Genomic DNA, 20,176 nt, shown 5'->3' with positions numbered 1-20,176 from the left:
AAAGCATTATCCATCCCAAGTTTCTGTAAAGTCATTTTAGTTTCATGCAGAGTTTTCATGCCATTAGTATTTGGAGCAGCTTTAGATGTCTAGGTAAAAATGTTATTTCAGATTAATTCATTTCTTGGAAAATGTTCTCGTCATTTAATCTGCCATCATAATCATGGCAGATTATGCGTAGGTATATTCTAAAGCCACATATCACTTAGCCAAGGGAAGTTGCAAAATATAAAAGCACACCATGAGAGCAGATACAATATCATTAATAATACTGGTTAATGCATAAATGATAAAATGAAGCCAGTGAATTCCTAAGCGTGGAGCTCGTGCTTTTTGTTGTAAAGAAAGACAAATAATTCATTACTCATATATTTACCTTTTACACTTGAACTTTTGGAATTACTAATTGCGCCTTTTAAATTGTTTCCAAATATTCATTATAACAAGGAGGACAAAAAAAAAACAATAACAGAAATTATTAAAAAGGTTACACATGTGTGTTTCCTTATGATTTCAAAAGAGTCTGTGGCATTGAAAATTCACATCAGCACCAACTACATGGAAGACATTTCCTTGTTTTAATATGAAAAACATATCCCTAAAAGTCGGCCATGAAATTTAAAACATGCCAGAATTATTTCCCTGGCAATGACTGTGCCAAGACCTCCCATTGTCCTTCAGTTTCTTGTAAAGAGGAAAAGCCAGGGGGAGTCACCTTGTGGCAAAGCAGAAAGAGGGTCTGTTTCTTCTTAAAGCAGCTATATGTCCCTCCCTTAGCTCTTCTAGGGTTGTGGTTTTCATTGTAGTTTTTTTTTCATAAATATCAAAGAATAAGAAAGCAAAGTTATAATTTTCAGGTGAGAGAGTAACCAGTAAACTACAAGGACTTGAATCTTTCAGACGGTTCATGAGGGGCAGTTATGACCTAGTGCACCGTGTTCTATAGACTGTGAACACAGAATCCCCAGACCAACTTGATATTCACCGAGGTTTAACTCTGTTTGAAAGAATCTTCTAGATATTCAGGTGGCAGGATAAGCCACTTCTATTTTCATTTCAGCTTAAATGGAAAAGCCTATGGCTAATGAGTCTATGTTTTCTCAGAACAGGATTTTCATTTGCCATACGTCCAACGTGAGCAGCGATGTCCCCCTTACAGAGCTATACATTTCTGCCAATTGGCAGCACTTCAGTGGTAACAGTGAACCCAACTGTCACTTGGCTTGACCTCTTCCTTATTGAACAAGTTTTTTAAAAAGTTTTACCTACCATTATAAATAAGGGCCAGGACCTCTCTTCTGGGATCCTGGAATTGTACTTGTATGATCATGAAGAGCTGGTCTGGAAATTCAGGCTCTGGCCCAGCCATGCAAAAGCATTGGTCCTTTCCAGAAAGGAAACCTCATAGAAAAGCTTGGAGCTGAAGGAAGGTAATTGGTAGGAGCCCAGGAGGCACCACTAGTGCAGAAAGGAGCTCTGGGATAGCCATAAACTGGGCTAAGCATCCACCAAGTTAGCTCTGTCAGGGAGGACAGGAATGTCCTGCTAACCACAGGATCCCCATTTATTTAATACATGACTGTTATAAAAAAAAGTCATTGAATGGTGTTTTTATTCAGCTGTAAATTCCTTATATTAGTGGCCAGATATGGAAGTGAAATGCATCTACTTTTGGGGGCAGGACAACAGAACTAGACTGGGAAAAATGAGACTTGTCATTTTTCCAACCCATGTCTACTTGAATTTTGTTTTTATTTTTTGATTATATAAGCAAGAATAACATTCTGCAACAACTAAGAAGGAAAAGGGGCCTTGAAAATTCCCTAAATTCTTGCCATCCATACAAATATAGTGCTTAAAGGGGGTTTATAAAGTGAGAACTGGTAATATCTGAGGCTTGTCTCATAGCATACACTAGGAAACAAAACAACTCTGCTCTCTTCCTTGCCCAAGAAAGCCAACAAATTGGATGTGTTAGGTCCATTCATTATCATTACCATTATTGCTAATGCCAGTCTATATGAATTCTGGATAAGTGGACCCAAAGGGCCTTTTGGAGTTAGCCATGTGAGATATAGAGTCTTGCCAATATATTCCAAATGTGTGCTACAAACTTTTACATGGTTATCTAGGTCTTCACATGAAAAATGAGGTGATCTGAAATTGTAACCTGGGCTTAGAAGGATAGAATGAGCCAGATTTCCAACACTTCAGCATCTCATAGCTCACCTGCTAAGGAATTGATTCTTCCTAATGACAATCCACAGCCAGAAGAAGATACAGGACAAGTCAGGAATGGATGAGGAGAAGGATGGAGAAAGGGAAAAAGATATAAGATCAAAAGGATGACAAGACAACAGGAAAAATATCCAACACTTCCCACATGCAGTCTCTGATGGTGTTAGTAACAATACCTGAGCAACACAGGATGATGTTCACATTTCTAGATTAAATCTAAGTTTACAGAGAAAACTCAAGAAGTTAAAAAAATTCTTAAGATACATGCATAGTTAGTCAAAAAGCAATTTTAGAGGGAAAAAAACATTTTACCCTTACACATCAACCAGAAAACAGGAAGAGCAAGAATAAGTTACATTTACAAAACAACTCTTTTTTCCCCCCAAGCAGACAATAGCAAGTAGTTTTTAAGAGATAGGTTTGAAAAATGTCATTCAACAATCTGAAGCAGTCCATCAAGCTTTAATGACAAGTCTTCTAACATCTTACATCTTCCTAATTCCCCTCTGTAATAGCCAGCTTGATTATTCAAGCCAGTCATGTAAGCTACCCTAGTCTCTACCAAGTCTTCTTTAAAACAGGATTAAGTGGAATGAATAAGTAGGAGCTTCTTAAATCCTTCTGTCCCACCCCTCACAGCCTGTCTGATTTATTTATACCTGGCTTTTTATAAAGGAGATACAGCATATTTTAAGCTTAGCTTATATACATCACAATGCTCACTCTTCTCTTTATATAGATCCTGAGCCTTACAAATCAGTGGTCTCACAGCGCCCGTATTTCCTGCATGGTCTGACCTTATGATAAAAGGCCAAGACCAAGAGGATCATGCAGCTGCCTGTGAATGAACAGCAGCTGCCCCCAGCATTATGTTTTTGTGAAAATATGCAACATTTTTTTTCTCTATTGTGTCAAAGGAATAATCATTAGCCTAAAAATCCACCATTGTAGAATTTAAAATCCACTCATTTCTTAACGATGACTTGACAATGACCTTTCTATATTTGCTGGAAACAAAAACAGCACACAAGGAAGTTGTCATACCTTTCTTGGACTTTCCTGTATTTAATAAAAACAAAAGGACAAAGATTTCATTCATTCTAAAGCTTACAAAGGAACAATTGATAAGTTGTGCAAAAACCAAAGACCATTACAACCTCAGGAGTTGGGTTCCTCAGCTCTCAGCTTTTAACTTTGTTTTCAAGATCTTTGTGGGAGTCCCACTGTCAGCGCCTTGAAAATGATACTGATGTGGGAAGGCTTATACTTACACCATAGTCCTTGATGCATCCATTATGAATAGCAGCAAAAAAATGGTGCACTTAAGTTAATTGTGTAGGTAAAAAGCAAATGATAAAGTCTACTAAATTTCAGTTAATCAAAAGGTGCTAGGTACAGTTGTTTATCAAAACCCTAGAGTTTGAATTGCATTTGCTATTTTAACAAAACCAATAGATGCTAGTGAAACAATCCTAAATGAATACAGGATTCATTCCTCCTGATCTCTGTGAGCCACCTGTATGGGTTCTGCTGCCACTTTTACCATGGCAGTGGCTGTGAGAACTACCATCTCTGACCCACTTCTCTAGGTGGGGGAACCTGACCCTGGACTCACAGGACATATCTCCTGGATCGACACAGGTATGATGGTATTCTATTTCCTCAGAAGCTGCCCTATCCTTGCACACACTCTTTCAGCAGAACCCCATTTCAGAGCTGCAGCAAAGACTGACGCTGCTGTCTTCTCAGGTGCACAGAAGACATATCAGTGATAGAGAAGCTCACAAAAGATAAATCAAACACAGAAGATTTTGCAGGTCGCACATCCATCATATGACATAAGAAAATTGGCTCAGTTTTCCTTTAAGAAACTCTCATGAGGAGTCCCATTTGTTGAGGGAGAACAGAGATAAGAAAACAAAGCTGAAGCATTCCTTCAGTTTCATAGTATTTTCACAAGAATCTGCAGACATGATAATGTTAATAGCTTTTCACAGAATTAAATCATTTGTGATCCCACCCTCCATCCTTAGTGCTCAATCTTTCCTTAAATCACTCTAATACAAAAAGCACATGAACATGTGAATAGTTTTAGTTGGTGTCATGGCCAAACCAAGCTTTGACATTTTCAGCCAGTGGAAAAAATACATTTAAAAAGAAGTTTATTAATAGTACAGAAAAATACTTCAACAGAAAATAGACTTGACCCACAGGTTAACAATGATACATGAGAGCTGAAATAGAAAGACTCATTTATGTTTATTATTTATGAATGTTAAGAGATATTTTAGCTTATGAAGAATTATATAAAAAATAGAGAAGGTCAATCAAGTGTATTTTATTTAAATATCACCAGTGTAAACATCTCTGATACATATCAACCTTTCCTGAATCTATGGCCTCTTAAATCACTTCTAGTGTGAAGCACTAGTAATAAATAATTTGAAAGCCTTGTTCAAATATATATGTCATATAAACACATACATACATAATCACATGTATTTATAAACTTATTTACATATATGATTATGTGATATATATAGATATATATATTATATATACTTTTTCTCTGCTGGTGGGAAATCAGTGATTATCCCCCAGCACCACAGCAGAGTGGCCAAGCGGTCAAAATTGAATTTCAGGGGCTGGGGTTGTGGCTCATGCTTGCCTAGCATGTATGAGGCACTCAGCACCATAAATAAATACATAAATAAATAAATAGGTCCATTGAAAACTAAAAAAAAGAAAAAAAAGAAAAAAAAAAGAATTAAATTTCAGCCTGTTCAGAGAGAGTGGTTTCAATCCCATCAATGCCTGAATGTGTGTGGAGCCAACGCCTGCCATCCCGCCAGCTTTCCCATGTACATCCTGGTCATACTGTCGGGATATACTGCACTGACCACATATTGCTGAAGTCATCTGTTTTGTGCCTTTTCCCTCACTAGACTATGCATTTTAAGGCAAGGATGGTCATTTATTTGCATTCTTGGTACCTAGAATTCTTCTGCTCAAATGTTAAGACCATTATAAATCTATCTCAAGGAGGAGCTCACTTCTGGAACTATTTTAGAGTAATTTCTTCCAGCCTCATGAAGACTATTTTAGACTCTCATAAACACACAATAATATTACAAAGAAAATATGGGAAGAATCAAAGTCCATCTAAAACAGAGTGACTACATGGTATAAGAGCTTGAGCCTACATTAAAGGCCCAGTGAAATTCTGCTGTGGGCCACCAGTGCTCTATGTTATGTGTCAACTCAGTGACTTCAGCTCAAGGCTCATTCAACATAGTGGCTCAGCCACAAACCAGGAGAGTGGTCTTGGTTAAGCACCCTGATTATCTCCCTGGATCTCAGCGGTTTCTCTTTTCTTTCTACCCATCAAATGAGAAGATTAGTAATTCTCTAGGGGTCTTTCTGGTTGGAGAGTTCTATTGAATTTATAAAGTACAATGAATATGTTTAAAATGGATCAGCTTTATGCATAAATAGGAAAAATCATCTTGATGCAATGAGAATATACATATATCCCTCCTCCAAAGTGAAACATTGAAGAGTAATGTAATTCCTCCCTGAGGAATTCTAATTCTAACGTGGTATTTGATTTAAAAGACACTTACCTCTGAGCATCCTCCGAGATTCTGAGTCTTTGGTCATGGTTGCCAGCGAGTGAGGGAGCACACTGCCACAGCTGTTGCTCTGTCCCAGAGGCAGGTGAGCCTGTAGGAACCAGGAGGGTACACTTCAACCAAAATGCACACCAAATGGTTCTTCAGGAAAAGGCCACATCCCTGTTTCCATAGCTCCTGTCTAAATGTGGAGGGCAGAGAGGGTAGGCTCTTGTATCCTGTTTATTGATGCTAACTGGTACAGGTCAGCTGCTGTCCCTCCCAAGAAGCTCCATGGCAGTCTCAACATCACAGCACTTCCTCTGATGGCAGCAATTCCACGAGTGAAGACAGTGGGAAGAAGACACTGTCTGCAAGTTCTTCATGCATAAGGAGCAGAGGGCAGATGCAGGGGCAGGGATGCATGCACATCATGCACAAGGACAGCGAAGATTTACATTTGTTTTAAATGTACCAATTTCCATCTGCCTCTACTATATGTAGGTTGAAAACTGGAGAAACCTACTGATACTTCACTGGTTTTAGCATTCTCTTTAAAGAGCAAATTCCTTTATGTAAATAACATACATCTGAGATACCAATTTATAAAATAAATCAAAACACAGATAAGTCTGCTTAAGGGCAGGAGAAGGGTCCGAAGTCTTTTCCACTAAGGATTCCCTTCTCATTTGTCACTTCTTCTGTTTCTTCAATTGACCCCTTGGACACATCAGCAGTATGAGAGGGAGGGTGCAGGTGTCAGAACAAACAGGTTCACATTCTGGCTCCACTAGGTAAGTCACTTAGCTTCATTATACTTCAAGTTATCCATATATACAACTGGAATAATAATGAATCAGAACCCCTATTTTATAGTATATTGCTGGGTTTTAAAATGAGACAGTTGACAAAAATAAGTTAATCCCAGGGTCAGGAACTTAGCAATAACCCAATAAATATTTAATGCTATTATTCCTGAAACCCAGAGCCTCTCATTACTAAATCTGGGATGCAGATTTGAGTGTCCATCACGGGAGTAGAAGTCAGCCACACCACCTGTACTGTGGTGACAGAGAAGATCCTGGACCATGTTCTTTTATCCCAGAAAGTACAATTTCAAATATCTTCTGAACAGAATAGAAAACCTGATTTAGTGGTGATGTCTGCCGAACAAGCACATTTAATGGTTTATTATTTAGCACTGTTCTTAAAGGCCTTTGAACATGAGTGAATACAAGGAGAAGACTCACGGATTGTGAAGCCCGTGGCTCTTCCGTGTCCTACCTTTGGGGTGGAGCTTCTCCCCATTGTGGCACTGCTGAAATGTGGGGAGATGGAAGGTGTGGTTTTCTTTCGAGGCAAAGTGTCACTCAGATAGAGGCCTTCTTTATGCTGTTTTTTCCTTTCTTCCAGACTTCTAAAGTGCTTTAAATGCAAATGTAAAGCAAAATAGCAAAACTTGACTAACTGAAACAGATCACTAAAAAAATGAAGAATTATGCATTTAAAAAGAAGTTTTGGAATTTAACACAGATTTTTTTTTTAAATTATTGAACTTATCCTTGTGTTCATTACCAGATTTGGGATAGCTTATGATAAGATAATAAACACTGGAAGAATTTGTAGCTGAACCTAGAATACATTTTACAAATCCACCTTTTACTTCTAGAGTGCTTGCTACTTTGAGGCTTCAGGACAAGTTATGAATTATTATGATGGCCACCACTTGAATGGCAGGGACAGCCAGTGGCCAGAGCAAGTAAACGGTTTCTTCCCTGATCTGTTCAGATGGGTCTATGTGATGGACAGATCCTAAAGTGAGGGGGACAAGACAGGGGAAGAGGAGGAGGATGAAGAGAAAGAATGAACAATTGGAAGGTGTCTGAAAGTGGTAATAATTTCAGTCACATAAACACACTCTAAATCCATATAAAGATCCATGTAAGGTTTCTTCTGCGTTATTCTTATATTTTAAAAGATCTTGGCCAAAGAGATCTTACAGTAATCCCGCATAATTAAAAATCCTACCCTTCTTTCTTTTCCCCTAGATTTCTAAGGCAAGACTGTGTCAATTTGAAATTTATCCAAATTTTTCTTGGCCTCCTCCCCCAGATGTCTTCATTAGTAACGTGATTTCTTAATTAAAGTTTCTTTAGGTTTGATCATTTTAATACTGTGTTCAAGCTTTTGAAATATATAAAAATGAATGAATGCCAATTATGACAAATTTTAACTTTAAAATTATCTATTTATAGTTGCTAAAATCTACTAAGAGTGTACTGTGTGCTAGGTTAACTGCTCTACATGCCTTATTTCATTCAACTCATAACATTCCTGTGAGGCAGGTTCTGCATACTTGTTTTACAAATGAAGAATTTGGGAGGCAGAAAGGTTCAGTAAACTTGCCCAAGGTCACATAGCTGAAAAGTGGCAGAGCTAGAATTCATGGCCAGGTAGTTCACATTTTAATAATAAAACTTCATGGTTTGGTTAATGCATGCTCTACATTTTTGTTAGATGACATCAGAACACTTCAATCTTTTTTTCTGCTATGACCAAATGTCACAAATGCCAAAATTCAAAACTTCTCAATATCTCATAATGGTACCTTAATAAAATAATAAATAGGTAACAAAAGCCATTGAAAACATAATCTAACTGATATTTGGCAGAAAACAACAGGTTTGAAAACTGTGATTGTCTTGCTACCAGAGATGTCTTTTAACCTGAATGAAACTATTAATGCAATAAACATAACATCAAAATTGGAGGCATTTAGTTCTTCATTCTTCCTTCTACATGTCACCTGTTTTGATCCACTCTTTTCATCAACTCTTTTTTATTATTTTTATTGGTGCATTATAATTATATATAATAATGGGATTCATTATGCCATATTCGTACATGCACATAACATAATTTGATCAATCTCTTTCCTGATACCTTCCCTTTCCTTCTCTCCTCCCTCTCCCAGATCTGCTTGCTCTGTTCTACTGACTTCCTTTCTATTATTGGTGAAATGATTTCTCTCATATTAAAGAAAGAGGGACTGGGAGGGAGGGAGGGAGAAAAGGAAGGAGGGAGGGGGAGAGAGAGAGAGGGAAGAGAAAAGAAAATTTATTTAAAAAAGAAAGGGGGACCTCATTAAAATACAAGGGAGACAAGAGAGTAGAGGAAGGGGGTGTAGAGGGAGAGAGAAGGGAGAGCATGAGGAAGTCTTGGGAAACAAATCTACCAAATTATGCTGTGCTCACATATCAACACACTACAATGAATCCCATGTCTACATATAATTATAATGCATCAGTTCTTTTTTATATCAATTTAGGAGACAGTACCCTGAAGGAAGTGAGGCAATACAGGATACAATCTTTAACAAATGCTCATAGTAAAGGAATGTAAGGAAATGTAAGGACTTGGCATAGCAAACCAGGGCTCCTATACTTTGAGGAACTAATGATTAAATAGTTGAGATGGAGTCTTGAAACAGATTTTTTAAAAATAACTAAGAATTAATTTACATGTACACATACTAAAATGAATGCAATATAATAACAAATTGTTTATTTAAAAATATGCTCAATAAAAACTGGTTTTCCATGGACCAAATGCTCCCCTGAAATGTGACCTTGGACAAGATGCTTAGCTATTTAAGCCTCAATTCCCTAAATTCAAGACAGATCTAAATCTTATTTCAATGCATTGTTAGAAGTCTCAAGAGATATTTATAAAGTGCTTAGCAAATTTTGGTATATAGCAAGGGAATGAATTCTATATGGTTTCAATAATACATACCAAAAACATTTGGTGTTGGCAACACAACAATTATATGATGGATTTTATGGAAATACCTATTAGCATCTTGAGAAAGACCTAGAAAAGTTGTAATATTTTGCAATGGGAAGTGAAACATAAAGATGTAAAATTTTCCAGTTGTGGATGAATAAGATCTCAAAGCTTTATAATAATCCCAACACCCTTAGAATAGACAAAAAAAATCTAAGATAAAAGCAGAGAAGTATGAATCCTCTTTTGGAAAAGTTGAAGAAAGATTCCACATAAGTAACTTTGTCATCAAGGTAAAATTCCCACACCCTAAATACTACTCCCTAATTACCTGTGGTTCCTGCTGCTGTTGCCTTCTGTGTTTCTTAGCTGGTAGAGGAGGAGGTGTGTCATTTAAAGGGAAAGGATCAACAGGTGGAGCCATGACTTCGGGCCAAGGGGTTGATGAAGGTTGAATGACAGGATGAGGAGAAAGAGTGGAAGGAAACATAAATCCAGAACAGACAGGTGGTCTTTGCTTTATAGGAGAAAGAAAATGTATACATGTGTCCACATGAAATGAAAGGAAAAAGACAAAGAAATGAAATTGAAAATCTGTTCTATTTTGTTATAAGTTAATCAAGAAGTCACAAATGATGGACAGTCTCTTTCAGTTCAGAGTCTTGTTAAAAATCCCACACTACCAACAAGCATCTCGAATCCTTAGAGGGCATTGTAGTTTACTATCATGGGACACTCCCAAGAGTGCTTTAAAAAGGAATAACATTAAAAAATGTTCAGATTGCAAAACAAAATAAAAAACAGAATCAAACTGAAAAGGTGATTCAAACCAACAATTGTAGAACGACTTCTTAGTTTCTAAGAATACCAGACTGGGTTAGAGTGCTAAGGCATTGAGCTCATTTTTTTGACATTACTTCTTCTAGTCTCCCCCCCCCCCCCCCCCGTACCTCATATTTCATGGTTTCTAGCATTTTTTGTGATGGAGGAAAACTCCCAAATCAGTACATTTTATAAACTTAACATCGCTCTGGCCCTCTGATCAAATAGACACGTATCTGTCACACACACTTTCATTTTGCTTATTCTCAGTTAACCGTGGGTTAATTTTTGACATGAGGAAAAGCAGTGAATGAATGAAATGTCATGCCAACACACCTCCGTACTCTGCGGCTGGCTCACCGGCACAGCTGAGGCGGGCTCAGTGACAACAGCATCAGCATCAGCAGGGAACTGAGTGGAAGGGGACAGATTCGTGGAATTGCCACATGGCTCATTAATTTCACTTACACTGAGATAGCCCTAAAAGGAGGAATTCAGAAGTTAGACACACAGAAAGCAAAAGCTGAGGCATGCGAGAGTATTAATGTTCCCAGTACAATGGAGTTAGCTGAGAGCGGCACAGCCAGCTATCTGGGTACGATCAAATGTTTCATCAAGGAAATAATCAGCAATTAAAATGGAATCATGGTGTTTTAATCTTGACAAATGGCATTGCAAACATTAAACAGAAATTTTCTGGTGAAATCAGAATGACTGTATTATCAATAACCCAACACCTTCGAATTCAAAATATCCAGAGGCATCAGGATTCGTTCTGTGGATGGAATGAGGTTGTCACTACACATACATTGAAAGAATCACACATCAAAAAAATCTGAGGTACAAAATTGACAATGCAATCACTCACTGCCTGATTCAAGAGCCTTTTCCACAAATCTTCACTTTTAGTATTGAACCTGCTTAGTTCCTGATGAGCCTGCTGTTTCCTGATGAGTTAGAAGGTCAATAAAAGTGGGCTGAGGGATACTGGGTTTACACTAAGAAAAGACTTATAAAACAGTAATTCATTTGTAATGGAATTCAACTTTAGAGCATCTCAATCATATGAGAATAAAAAGGACACTATCTTCTCATTCAAGTGAATACAGATACACATGGGCACACAAACACACACATACAACTCTAAGGTAGAGTTGCAACTGGAGGATGTTTCAATTCAAGGTAGTTTCTCCAGCTCTCAGTTCTATCCCTAGGACAGAGAATTTCCAATTACTTTCAAACTCAATAATTAAGTTTTGATTCAACTGAAAGAAGATATATGAATTAAACTTTCTGAAAAATCAGAACTCCTGAATTTTTATTTGTGGAAAAGGCACCTGTAAATTATCATGTAAAGGAATTACACAGAGCACTTATGATTTTTGCCATACCAATAAAACAATCTGAAAAAAGAATAAAGCATAAAATAACACTCCTTTAAAAGCAAGTTAAATTTAACACTCAGTGTCTTCTATTAGCCCATCAATCCTTTCAAAAAGTGACTCTAGAAAAGATATGGCATTGTGATGTGATGCTGTTGAAATGAAAAGTCCAGGAAGGAAATCGAAGTTTTTACTGAGAACTTATAGTTACAACAAAGTGGGAAAAAAACTAGAATTGACTTTTTTATAATTCGGCTCTATTAAAGTCTTCCACTTCAGAAAGAGCCAGGTGTAAGATTAAACAGAAGAAAGGAAGTAGTCAACAAAGTTGTCAAATTCTATTTTGCCTGTGATAATGAATCAAAAAGAAAATTAACAACATGGAGCTATTCTTCTGCTCAGTTGATAGAGTGTTTCAAAGCCAAGATACAATTCAATTCAATACAATTCATTGCTTCAAAAATGTATGCTGCTTGTACAGCTCAATTCACGATAGCAAGACTGTGGAACCAGCCTAGATGCCCTTCAATAGATGAATGGATAAAAAAAATGTGGCATTTATATACTATGGAGTATTATTTTGCATTAAAAAATGACAAAATCATAGAATTTGGAGGGAAATGGATGGCATTAGAGCAGATTATGCTAAGTGAAGCTAGTCAATCTTTAAAAAACAAATACCAAATGACTCCTTTGATATAAGGGGAGTAAACAAGGACAGGGTAGGGACGAAGAGCTTGAGAAGAAGATTTACATTAAACAGGGATGAGAGGTGGGAGGGAAAGGGAGTGAGAAGGGAAATTGCATGGAAATGGAAGGCGATCCTCAGGGATATACAAAATGTCATACAAGAGGAAAGGAGGGGTAAGACAAGATAATACAAATGGAAGAAATGATTTACAGTAGAAGGGGTAGAGAGAGAAAAGGGGAGGGGAGGGGAGGGGAGGGGAGGGGAGGGGGGATAGTAGAGAATAGGACAGACATCAGAATACATCAGACACTAGAAAGCCAATATGTCAATCAATGGAAGGGAAACTGATGTGATACAGCAATTTGTATACGGGGTAAAAGGGGGAGTTCATAATCCACGTGAATCAAACCGTGTAATATGATGTATTAAGAACTATGTAATGTTATGACCAATAAAAAAAAATGTATGCTGCTTGTAAAAGCTCTTTTAAGGAGTTAGGTTATAAATATCACTTCTCAAAAGTAGGAAAAAGGAGAGCGGGGGAGAGGGAGAGAGAATATGAGTATGAAAGAGAATGCAAAAAGACAGTAAAAAATCAAAACAGAAGTCAAGTTTGCTTAGTAGATAAAAGAGGAAACAGCTGCTCAATAAGCACTAGTGGCAGAGATGCCCCAAATAACCAAAAACCAAATGTATGTTTGAAACCATGGTCTGCAGAGAAAAAAAAAAGACCAATTCATTAGTAGAAAAGGAACAATTTTATTCTTCTATTGATAGATAAAGCATTGAACCTGCTTAATTCATTCGGATGCCACAGACCTTCAAACTCACAATGCCCAGGTCAAACTCCAAATCTTCCCTCTTAAACCTACTCTTTCTCCAGAATTTCCTCTTTCAGGAAAAGGTACTCACCATCGACCTCACTATTCAAGGTGCAACTGGCATCATCTCTCCTGACACTTCCCTTTATTTACTTCATCCATACACATAATCTATCAGCAAGAACTTTCAGCTCTACCTCTAAATATATACTAATCCAACTCATTTTATCCACCTCTCTGCTGTTGCTCTAGTTCAAGCCTCACCATCTCCAGGCTACACAACTGCAATCATCTTCACGCTAGCGTCCCTGCCTCTCCTCAACTCCTCATGATCCAGTATTCTCTAGTAGTCCAGAGTGATCTTTAACATAATGTCACCTCCCTTCTTAAAGCCACTTGAGGAGTTCCCATCACACCTAAGATAAGCTGCATTTCACCAACATGACTCATAAGGCCTGTTCCTAACCACCTCCTTGACATTATCTTATGCCACTACACTCCATTTACAAACCACCCTTTGTTCATAGAACCTGCCAGTTCCATGTTCTGAATAATGGAGAGAAACTGTAAAAATAATAATCTGATGAAATGGTCATAGAAATATTTTTTTTAAAAATGCTTCTGAAGTACACACTGAGTCACACTTTTATTGTGATGAGCAATTTACTTCATTCACCTACAAAAAAAAAATCTTTTGTCTAGAAACTCCTAACTCTGCTGTCTTTTGATAAGTAACTTATAAACAAAAGCAAATTTTTTGGTTATGCAAAATTTTATGTAGAAGCTAACCTTTTCCTAAGCTTGTAAATGCAAATAAAAGAAAATGATTTCTTTCTTAGTCAGCATTATAATTTTCCAAATCAGAGCTAAAATATTCTACCCATGAGACAGTGTAGCTTTATGGAGGACATTTGGGAAAGAGAAGTGTTGGGGACTAGGGAACAATAGATTAAGGATAAATACAGCCTACTGTAAACAAAGGTTCCCAATTCAGGGGAGGAAGCAGCAGAAAACATGTGGTGGGGGAAAGAGCTGAAGAAAAGAAAGAAAGCAAACAATCATCTTAAATGTTTGGGGACATTTTCTTGTATAAAATTGCAGAGAAAGAGAAGAGAGGGGAAGGAGATTGAAAGGAGGAAAGAGAAGAAGGGAAGACTCATCTTGGTCTAGATCCTAAATATTTCAAACCTCCAAGTTACTCCACAATGTCAATTCCAAGCAAACTACACACACACACACACACACGCTCACACTCATGCACAGTGAATTGGACATAAAGATTATCCCTGGAATTCTCAAAGCACAAATGATGAGAGGCAGGAAAACCATCCAAGCACTGGGTGCTCGTTTACATCTCTTAGGTTAGTAATATTTTTGTCCCTCAGCTTGTCACACAACACTGAGGCACAGCTCCTCTTTTCTAAGATGCTATGAGTGGACAGGTAGAATCACGGCTTACCTCTTTGAGCGTACTGGGGTTAACAGGAAACCCTTTTCCCCCAGAAAGGCTGGAGTATTTCTTTTCCAAATTACAAAGATTTTCCTTTTCCTGAAGGAACACAAAATTTGTTAAGCACGGAGTTGACCTTCGGTACCACAGAAGCACAGAGATTGCGCAAGAGATGAACACCAGAATCCTGCACTCTCCTCCCATTTCCACCTCCCCTCCTCACACTCAGTCAGAACTTCCTGTTAGTATATATCTCACCTTCTGCTAGCTACATGATGCTTGAGTTGTTTTCAATTATATTTAGTTCTATTACCTTCCATTCAGGATTAATTTTACAAAGTGTAAGCATATTTAAGAAAAAATAAGTCGGGTGTTCTAGTTGGACCAAAAATGGAGGGAGGAACACCAGAGGGCCTCTCAGTCCTTGTCTTTTGTATATTTTCTAAGATTATTTTTTTATCCTCCTAAGTAAAAGGTAATCGTGTACCTTCTGGTGATGTAGCATCACAATCCACAGATAGGTTTTATTTTGGAAACCTTATGGTGTTAGCTTTTGAAGTTGGGTCTATGGTCCACTTAAATTAATCCAGTATTAAACAAACTTTAGGAAAACTATTTATGGGTCACATTAGTTCTGGTGGTATGATTTCCATACAGTGAAATACACAACTGTTAAGAAAATAATTTGATTGATGGGAGGGAAAAGGAAGGGACGTGAGGGATAGAAAATATGTAGAATGAGACAGACATTATTACTGTATGTATCTATGTGACTACATGACCAATATGATTCTGCAACATGTACACTCAGAAAAATGAGATGTTATATCCACCTATGTGTGATATATCAAAGTGCATAAATGCATTCTACTGTCATATATAACTAACTAAAATTAAAAAATAAAAAAATAATTTGATGGCTTCTAACGAATGGATCATCATAACTAAGATAAAGAGCATTTCTATTACCCAGATGTTTTCTTATGCCCCCTTCCAGTCAACCCTACCCATGAGCAAGCACTCTTCCAATTCCCATAGCTTTACGCTAATTCTGCCTGTTCTCCAACGTGACATAAATGAGCCATACAGTATGCATGCTTCTGTACTGCCCTCTTTTTCTCTGTGATGTTGTAGCAGTGGTAGTTCACTCCTGTGTATTGGTGAGGAGTTCTTTATCTGTGCCCCTCTCGATAGCTACTTACTTTGTGTTTCTAGTTTCAGTTTAATATAAAAAAAAGTTACTTCAAAAAGTCTTGATACATTTTCTTGGTAAATATATGTTTTTATTTTTAGTGTGTAAATAGCTAGGAGTAGAGTGGCTGGGTCAAAGGGTGGGTGTACAGTAAAAGTTATAAAATAAACTTTCAAGGAGTTCTCTGAAAAGGCTGTATATTTCACACTCATATCAACAATGCCTCAAAGTTCCAGTTGCTTCATATCCTTGCCAACATGTGAAAGCTTCACTTTTTCACCTAAGTCATTTTAGGTGGTACAAGATGGAACCACATTACTGTTTAAATTTATATTTTCTTGATAACTAATGATGAATACTTTTCAATGGGACTTAATGGCCCTAAGTATATATTATTTTGTGAAGTGTCTATTTAAGACTTTTGCCTGATTTTTTTAAAAAGCATTGATATTTATTCTTTATTGAGTAGTAGGAGTTTTAGCATATTCTAGATTCAAGTCCTTTGTCATTTCCTGTAAGAAATCTTTGCTTTCACCAGATCATGAAGATATATTTGTATTCTCATGCTATCTTCTGGAATCCTTATCATGTTAAATTTTTGTTCTCAAGTCTGTCATCCCTCTTGAATTAATTTATATATGTGATATGAGGATACAATGTTTTTTTTTTTTCCCCATGGTTACCCAGGTGATCCAGCATAATTTGTTGCAAAGACTTCCTTCTCCTATTGAATTATCTTGGAAACTTTGTGAAAAATCAATAGACTGTATAATATGGTTCTATTTCTGTACTCTAGGGTAAGTTCCATTGATCTAAATGAATATCTGGATGTCTGCACTATATACTATCTTAAATACTGTAGCTTTATAGTAAACCTTGAAATCAGGTAGTAAAAATCCTCCAACTTTGTTCCTCTTGTTCTAAACTGCTTTGGCTATTCTAGGCTCTTTGCATTTTCATATATAGCCAATTTTCACATTTGTGGATGTTACATTCTTTACTGTTGCCACAAACACTAAATTGTTTAAGTACTGAACCACTGTTCCTTCAGGAAATTCAGGGTTAAGTTCCTATGAGCCTCTGGTCACATTTTCATAAACTGATCAATAATAACTTTGTTTTATATGTGTCTCTCTTTGAACACACTTTCTGTAGTATATGCCCTTGATGAATTAACATTTAACAAAATTCAACAGCATTATTATGTAACTCATGCAAGCAAAACATTTAACACATGTATTTTCTCCTCAAGACACAGTAGCCTTCTTGCCCCTAGGAATACTAGAAGCACTTAGCACCATGCTTGGAAGCCATTTGAAACAGCAAAATCACCAACTAAAAGGAAAAAAAAAAGGGAAATCACAGCCCTAAAGTGGTCTACCAGAAGGACACTTGTTTACAGTATGAGAGATGGAAGGGGGAGATTGGATGCTGCATCGCTCAGCCCTGGCTGGGAATATGCATGTTGGGTGATTCAAAACTTCCACTGGTCTGTGTATGTCTATGAATAACTGTAAAAGGGCTACAAGTATAGATTTTGGGATTACAAATACATTTTAACCAAAAGGTAAAATCACAAATGTGGGATCCATGAAATAATGGATTTGTATATGTGATATGAGGATGAAGATTAAGCCCAGCTTGTCAATTGCTACAAAAATACCTGTTGGGATTTGATTTGGATTAAAATGTCTATAGGCTATTTTAGGAAAACAAAAATATTAATACTTATGGTCTATGTATTTTACAATCTAATTCTCTTTTCTGTATTTCTAATTAGAAACTGTCATATCTGTGATTGTGCTTACCCCTTTTTAAAGACCTACCACTTAGAAATTTTTTTCTTTGCTCTTTTTTTTCCTAAAACATCAACAGCTATTTAAATGCATGTGATGCTAATTTGTTATACCTTTGAGTATTTGCACAAAGAGTAAAGTGGTCATAGGGAAGCTGATGGCAACAGAGTTTACCCCCACAGATCAGGGAAGGGGATTGGGATGGAAAAGTCTCCATTTATAGATTTCTAGCTGCTGAAAAGGCAGGAGGATAGTGTCAGGAACCCGTAAGGGCTGCATAGACACCCCAGGCAGATTTATACCAGAATCATGGACCTTAGGGACTTTCTGAACCTAGACAGGAATGCTCATTTCTTGTAGGTAGGAATGTGCATGTCACAGTACAGCCTCTTTCCCTAATCCTCATTCTGGATTTAGTATTCCTCCTGTATCCCATTCTAGGTCCATCTGATATTTCCATGAGCCAAAACATTATTTTCCTAGGTAGTGGCCTGCATGCTTGGCTCAACCATGAGACTGGACCCATCAACTTTTATGTTTGATGAAATTACACCAGGAACCATGTCAGAAAGTCAAGACACAGGTTGCTTTTAACTGAGTTTAGCTGAAGGACTCCCTTTGTCACTTTAGGTGCTGGGACAAACAAGGACATGGTTCTTTTCTTGAAGATGATTTTGCTACTCCTCTAACCAAATCACCTGGGGTGTCTAATAACCCAACTAAGCCAACCTAACTCCAATGTGACATTTTCCAGGAAGACACATGCACAAATAATTGGAGTTCAAAACATTAGTGTAGCTGAGCCATAATATTTGACAGCAGTGAAAAGAATATTTTCCCTTAAATCTACCCTAAACTTGTGTTAGAATATATTTTAACTATTTGATGGAAAATATGATTTTTTTAAGAAAAGAAAATAAGGAAAAGTAAAGATTTTCTGCTGAATTTTAACCATGCAAGGGATCAGCTTACTAGTGTGGAAAATTAAATAAAAATGTACACAAAAATCTTCCTTGATTCTGAAGGCTTTCACTTTTAAAAGGCATTTACTTTGAAAGAGGCAACCTTCCCTGAGTTGGAAGCTCTGTTATATTATAACCAGTGCTGAACAGGAAATACTTACTCTTTGTAGCATCATTATTAAATTATTCTTTTCTTTTACAAAATGGTCTTGTTCTCTCTGAGCCTGCTGAACAATGTGATTGGCTTGTTTTTTCAGTGCAGAAATTTTTTCCTGTAGGAAAGAAGATCATCATAGAAAGGTGCCCATTAGACATTCCAAGGTTTGCCAGTCTGTAGTGGGAAAGGGGGAGAAGGCCTTTACCATTGAAATAATGGTGACTGCATTTGAGTAGGTGATAGGCAGTTGGTATTACCTAGAGACAAGGAGGCATTTACTTTGACCTGCCAAGTTCAATGTCTTTCTTATGGTTAACACAGTTCAAGTGATTTAAATTCTATTTGAAGAGTCCAGAAATCAACAGGAAATCTTGATTTAGACTATCAATTAATTTTAAACGTCATTTGGGAAGATGACTGATTGGGAAAAGATAACAATGGCATTTCTTATTTAAACTGAGTTGGAGAAGTCACTTTTTCATCCTTCCCTCAATTTTATCCTTCAGTGTTATCAGGTTAGAGTTCTGGGGGGTAGTTCTGAATTTTGGAATAGAAACTAAATTCTGGACAGGACAGCTAAGTGTTGGGTGGAGTTAGTAGTAATCTGCATGGTATTTGACTGAAACGTTTCTAACAATAAATAAGCTATCTGCAAGTTTGGGGAACTATTTAGCAATGGAAACAGAAAATTCCAAATTAAACTTTGTTCATGGAATTATTCTGAATTTAGTTACTGTGCTTTAAATAGGAAGTAATTTAAAATAAATATCCGAATTCCTGATTTTCTAGACTTGGTTTTTACATAAAGATAAAGTTGGGTATTATTCATGAATACATCCACAACATTATGTAATGATGACTGTAATGTGTTCAGAGCCCCATTTACCATATATATGGCAGGCTCCATAATATGCTAAATATGATGGGATTAAACACACAAAGATATTCAGATACAAAGACACTCACATACCATAGCTATATGAATGCTATTTACTGTCACATAGGAGGAATATATCTTGATTTTTCACATTAAACATCACCTGGGAAAGGTACCTTTCTAGTGACTATGTTCCGCTGATATTCAGCCACTTCACGCAGGAGCTGTTGGGTCAAGTTCTCCTTTTCCTCATCCAGACGGCTCTCATGCTCAAGCTGCTGGAATTCTAGGTCTTCAAAGTGTTTGCTTTCAACATCCAACAGGTCAGCATCCTTTGGAGAAAAGGGAATGAAAAGAAGACACACCAGAATGGCTGCAACCTTCTTAATAT

The 20,176-nt window shown here is 37.0% G+C and overlaps 1 protein-coding gene across 1 annotated transcript in view; it reads right to left on the bottom strand.

Annotated features, from left to right (window-relative positions):
• The window catches only part of Phldb2 (pleckstrin homology like domain family B member 2), a 95,356-nt gene that overhangs the window by 14,358 nt on the left and 60,822 nt on the right, over positions 1-20,176 (bottom strand). The window contains exons 7-16 of the mRNA XM_077795339.1: positions 19,962-20,117; positions 18,913-19,023; positions 14,811-14,900; positions 10,794-10,868; positions 9,967-10,152; positions 7,134-7,274; positions 5,862-5,961; positions 3,283-3,297; positions 2,230-2,250; positions 377-412 (exon numbers count right to left, since the gene is read on the bottom strand). Coding sequence (XP_077651465.1) covers positions 377-412; positions 2,230-2,250; positions 3,283-3,297; positions 5,862-5,961; positions 7,134-7,274; positions 9,967-10,152; positions 10,794-10,868; positions 14,811-14,900; positions 18,913-19,023; positions 19,962-20,117 — 931 coding nt within the window. The remainder of the gene's footprint in view (positions 1-376; positions 413-2,229; positions 2,251-3,282; positions 3,298-5,861; positions 5,962-7,133; positions 7,275-9,966; positions 10,153-10,793; positions 10,869-14,810; positions 14,901-18,912; positions 19,024-19,961; positions 20,118-20,176) is intronic.

Source organism: Urocitellus parryii, chromosome 2 (assembly GCF_045843805.1).
Source record: "Urocitellus parryii isolate mUroPar1 chromosome 2, mUroPar1.hap1, whole genome shotgun sequence".
Lineage (NCBI taxonomy): Eukaryota > Metazoa > Chordata > Mammalia > Rodentia > Sciuridae > Urocitellus > Urocitellus parryii.
Note: the sequence above shows the minus strand (reverse complement) of the source record. Positions and strands in the feature narration are given on the sequence as shown.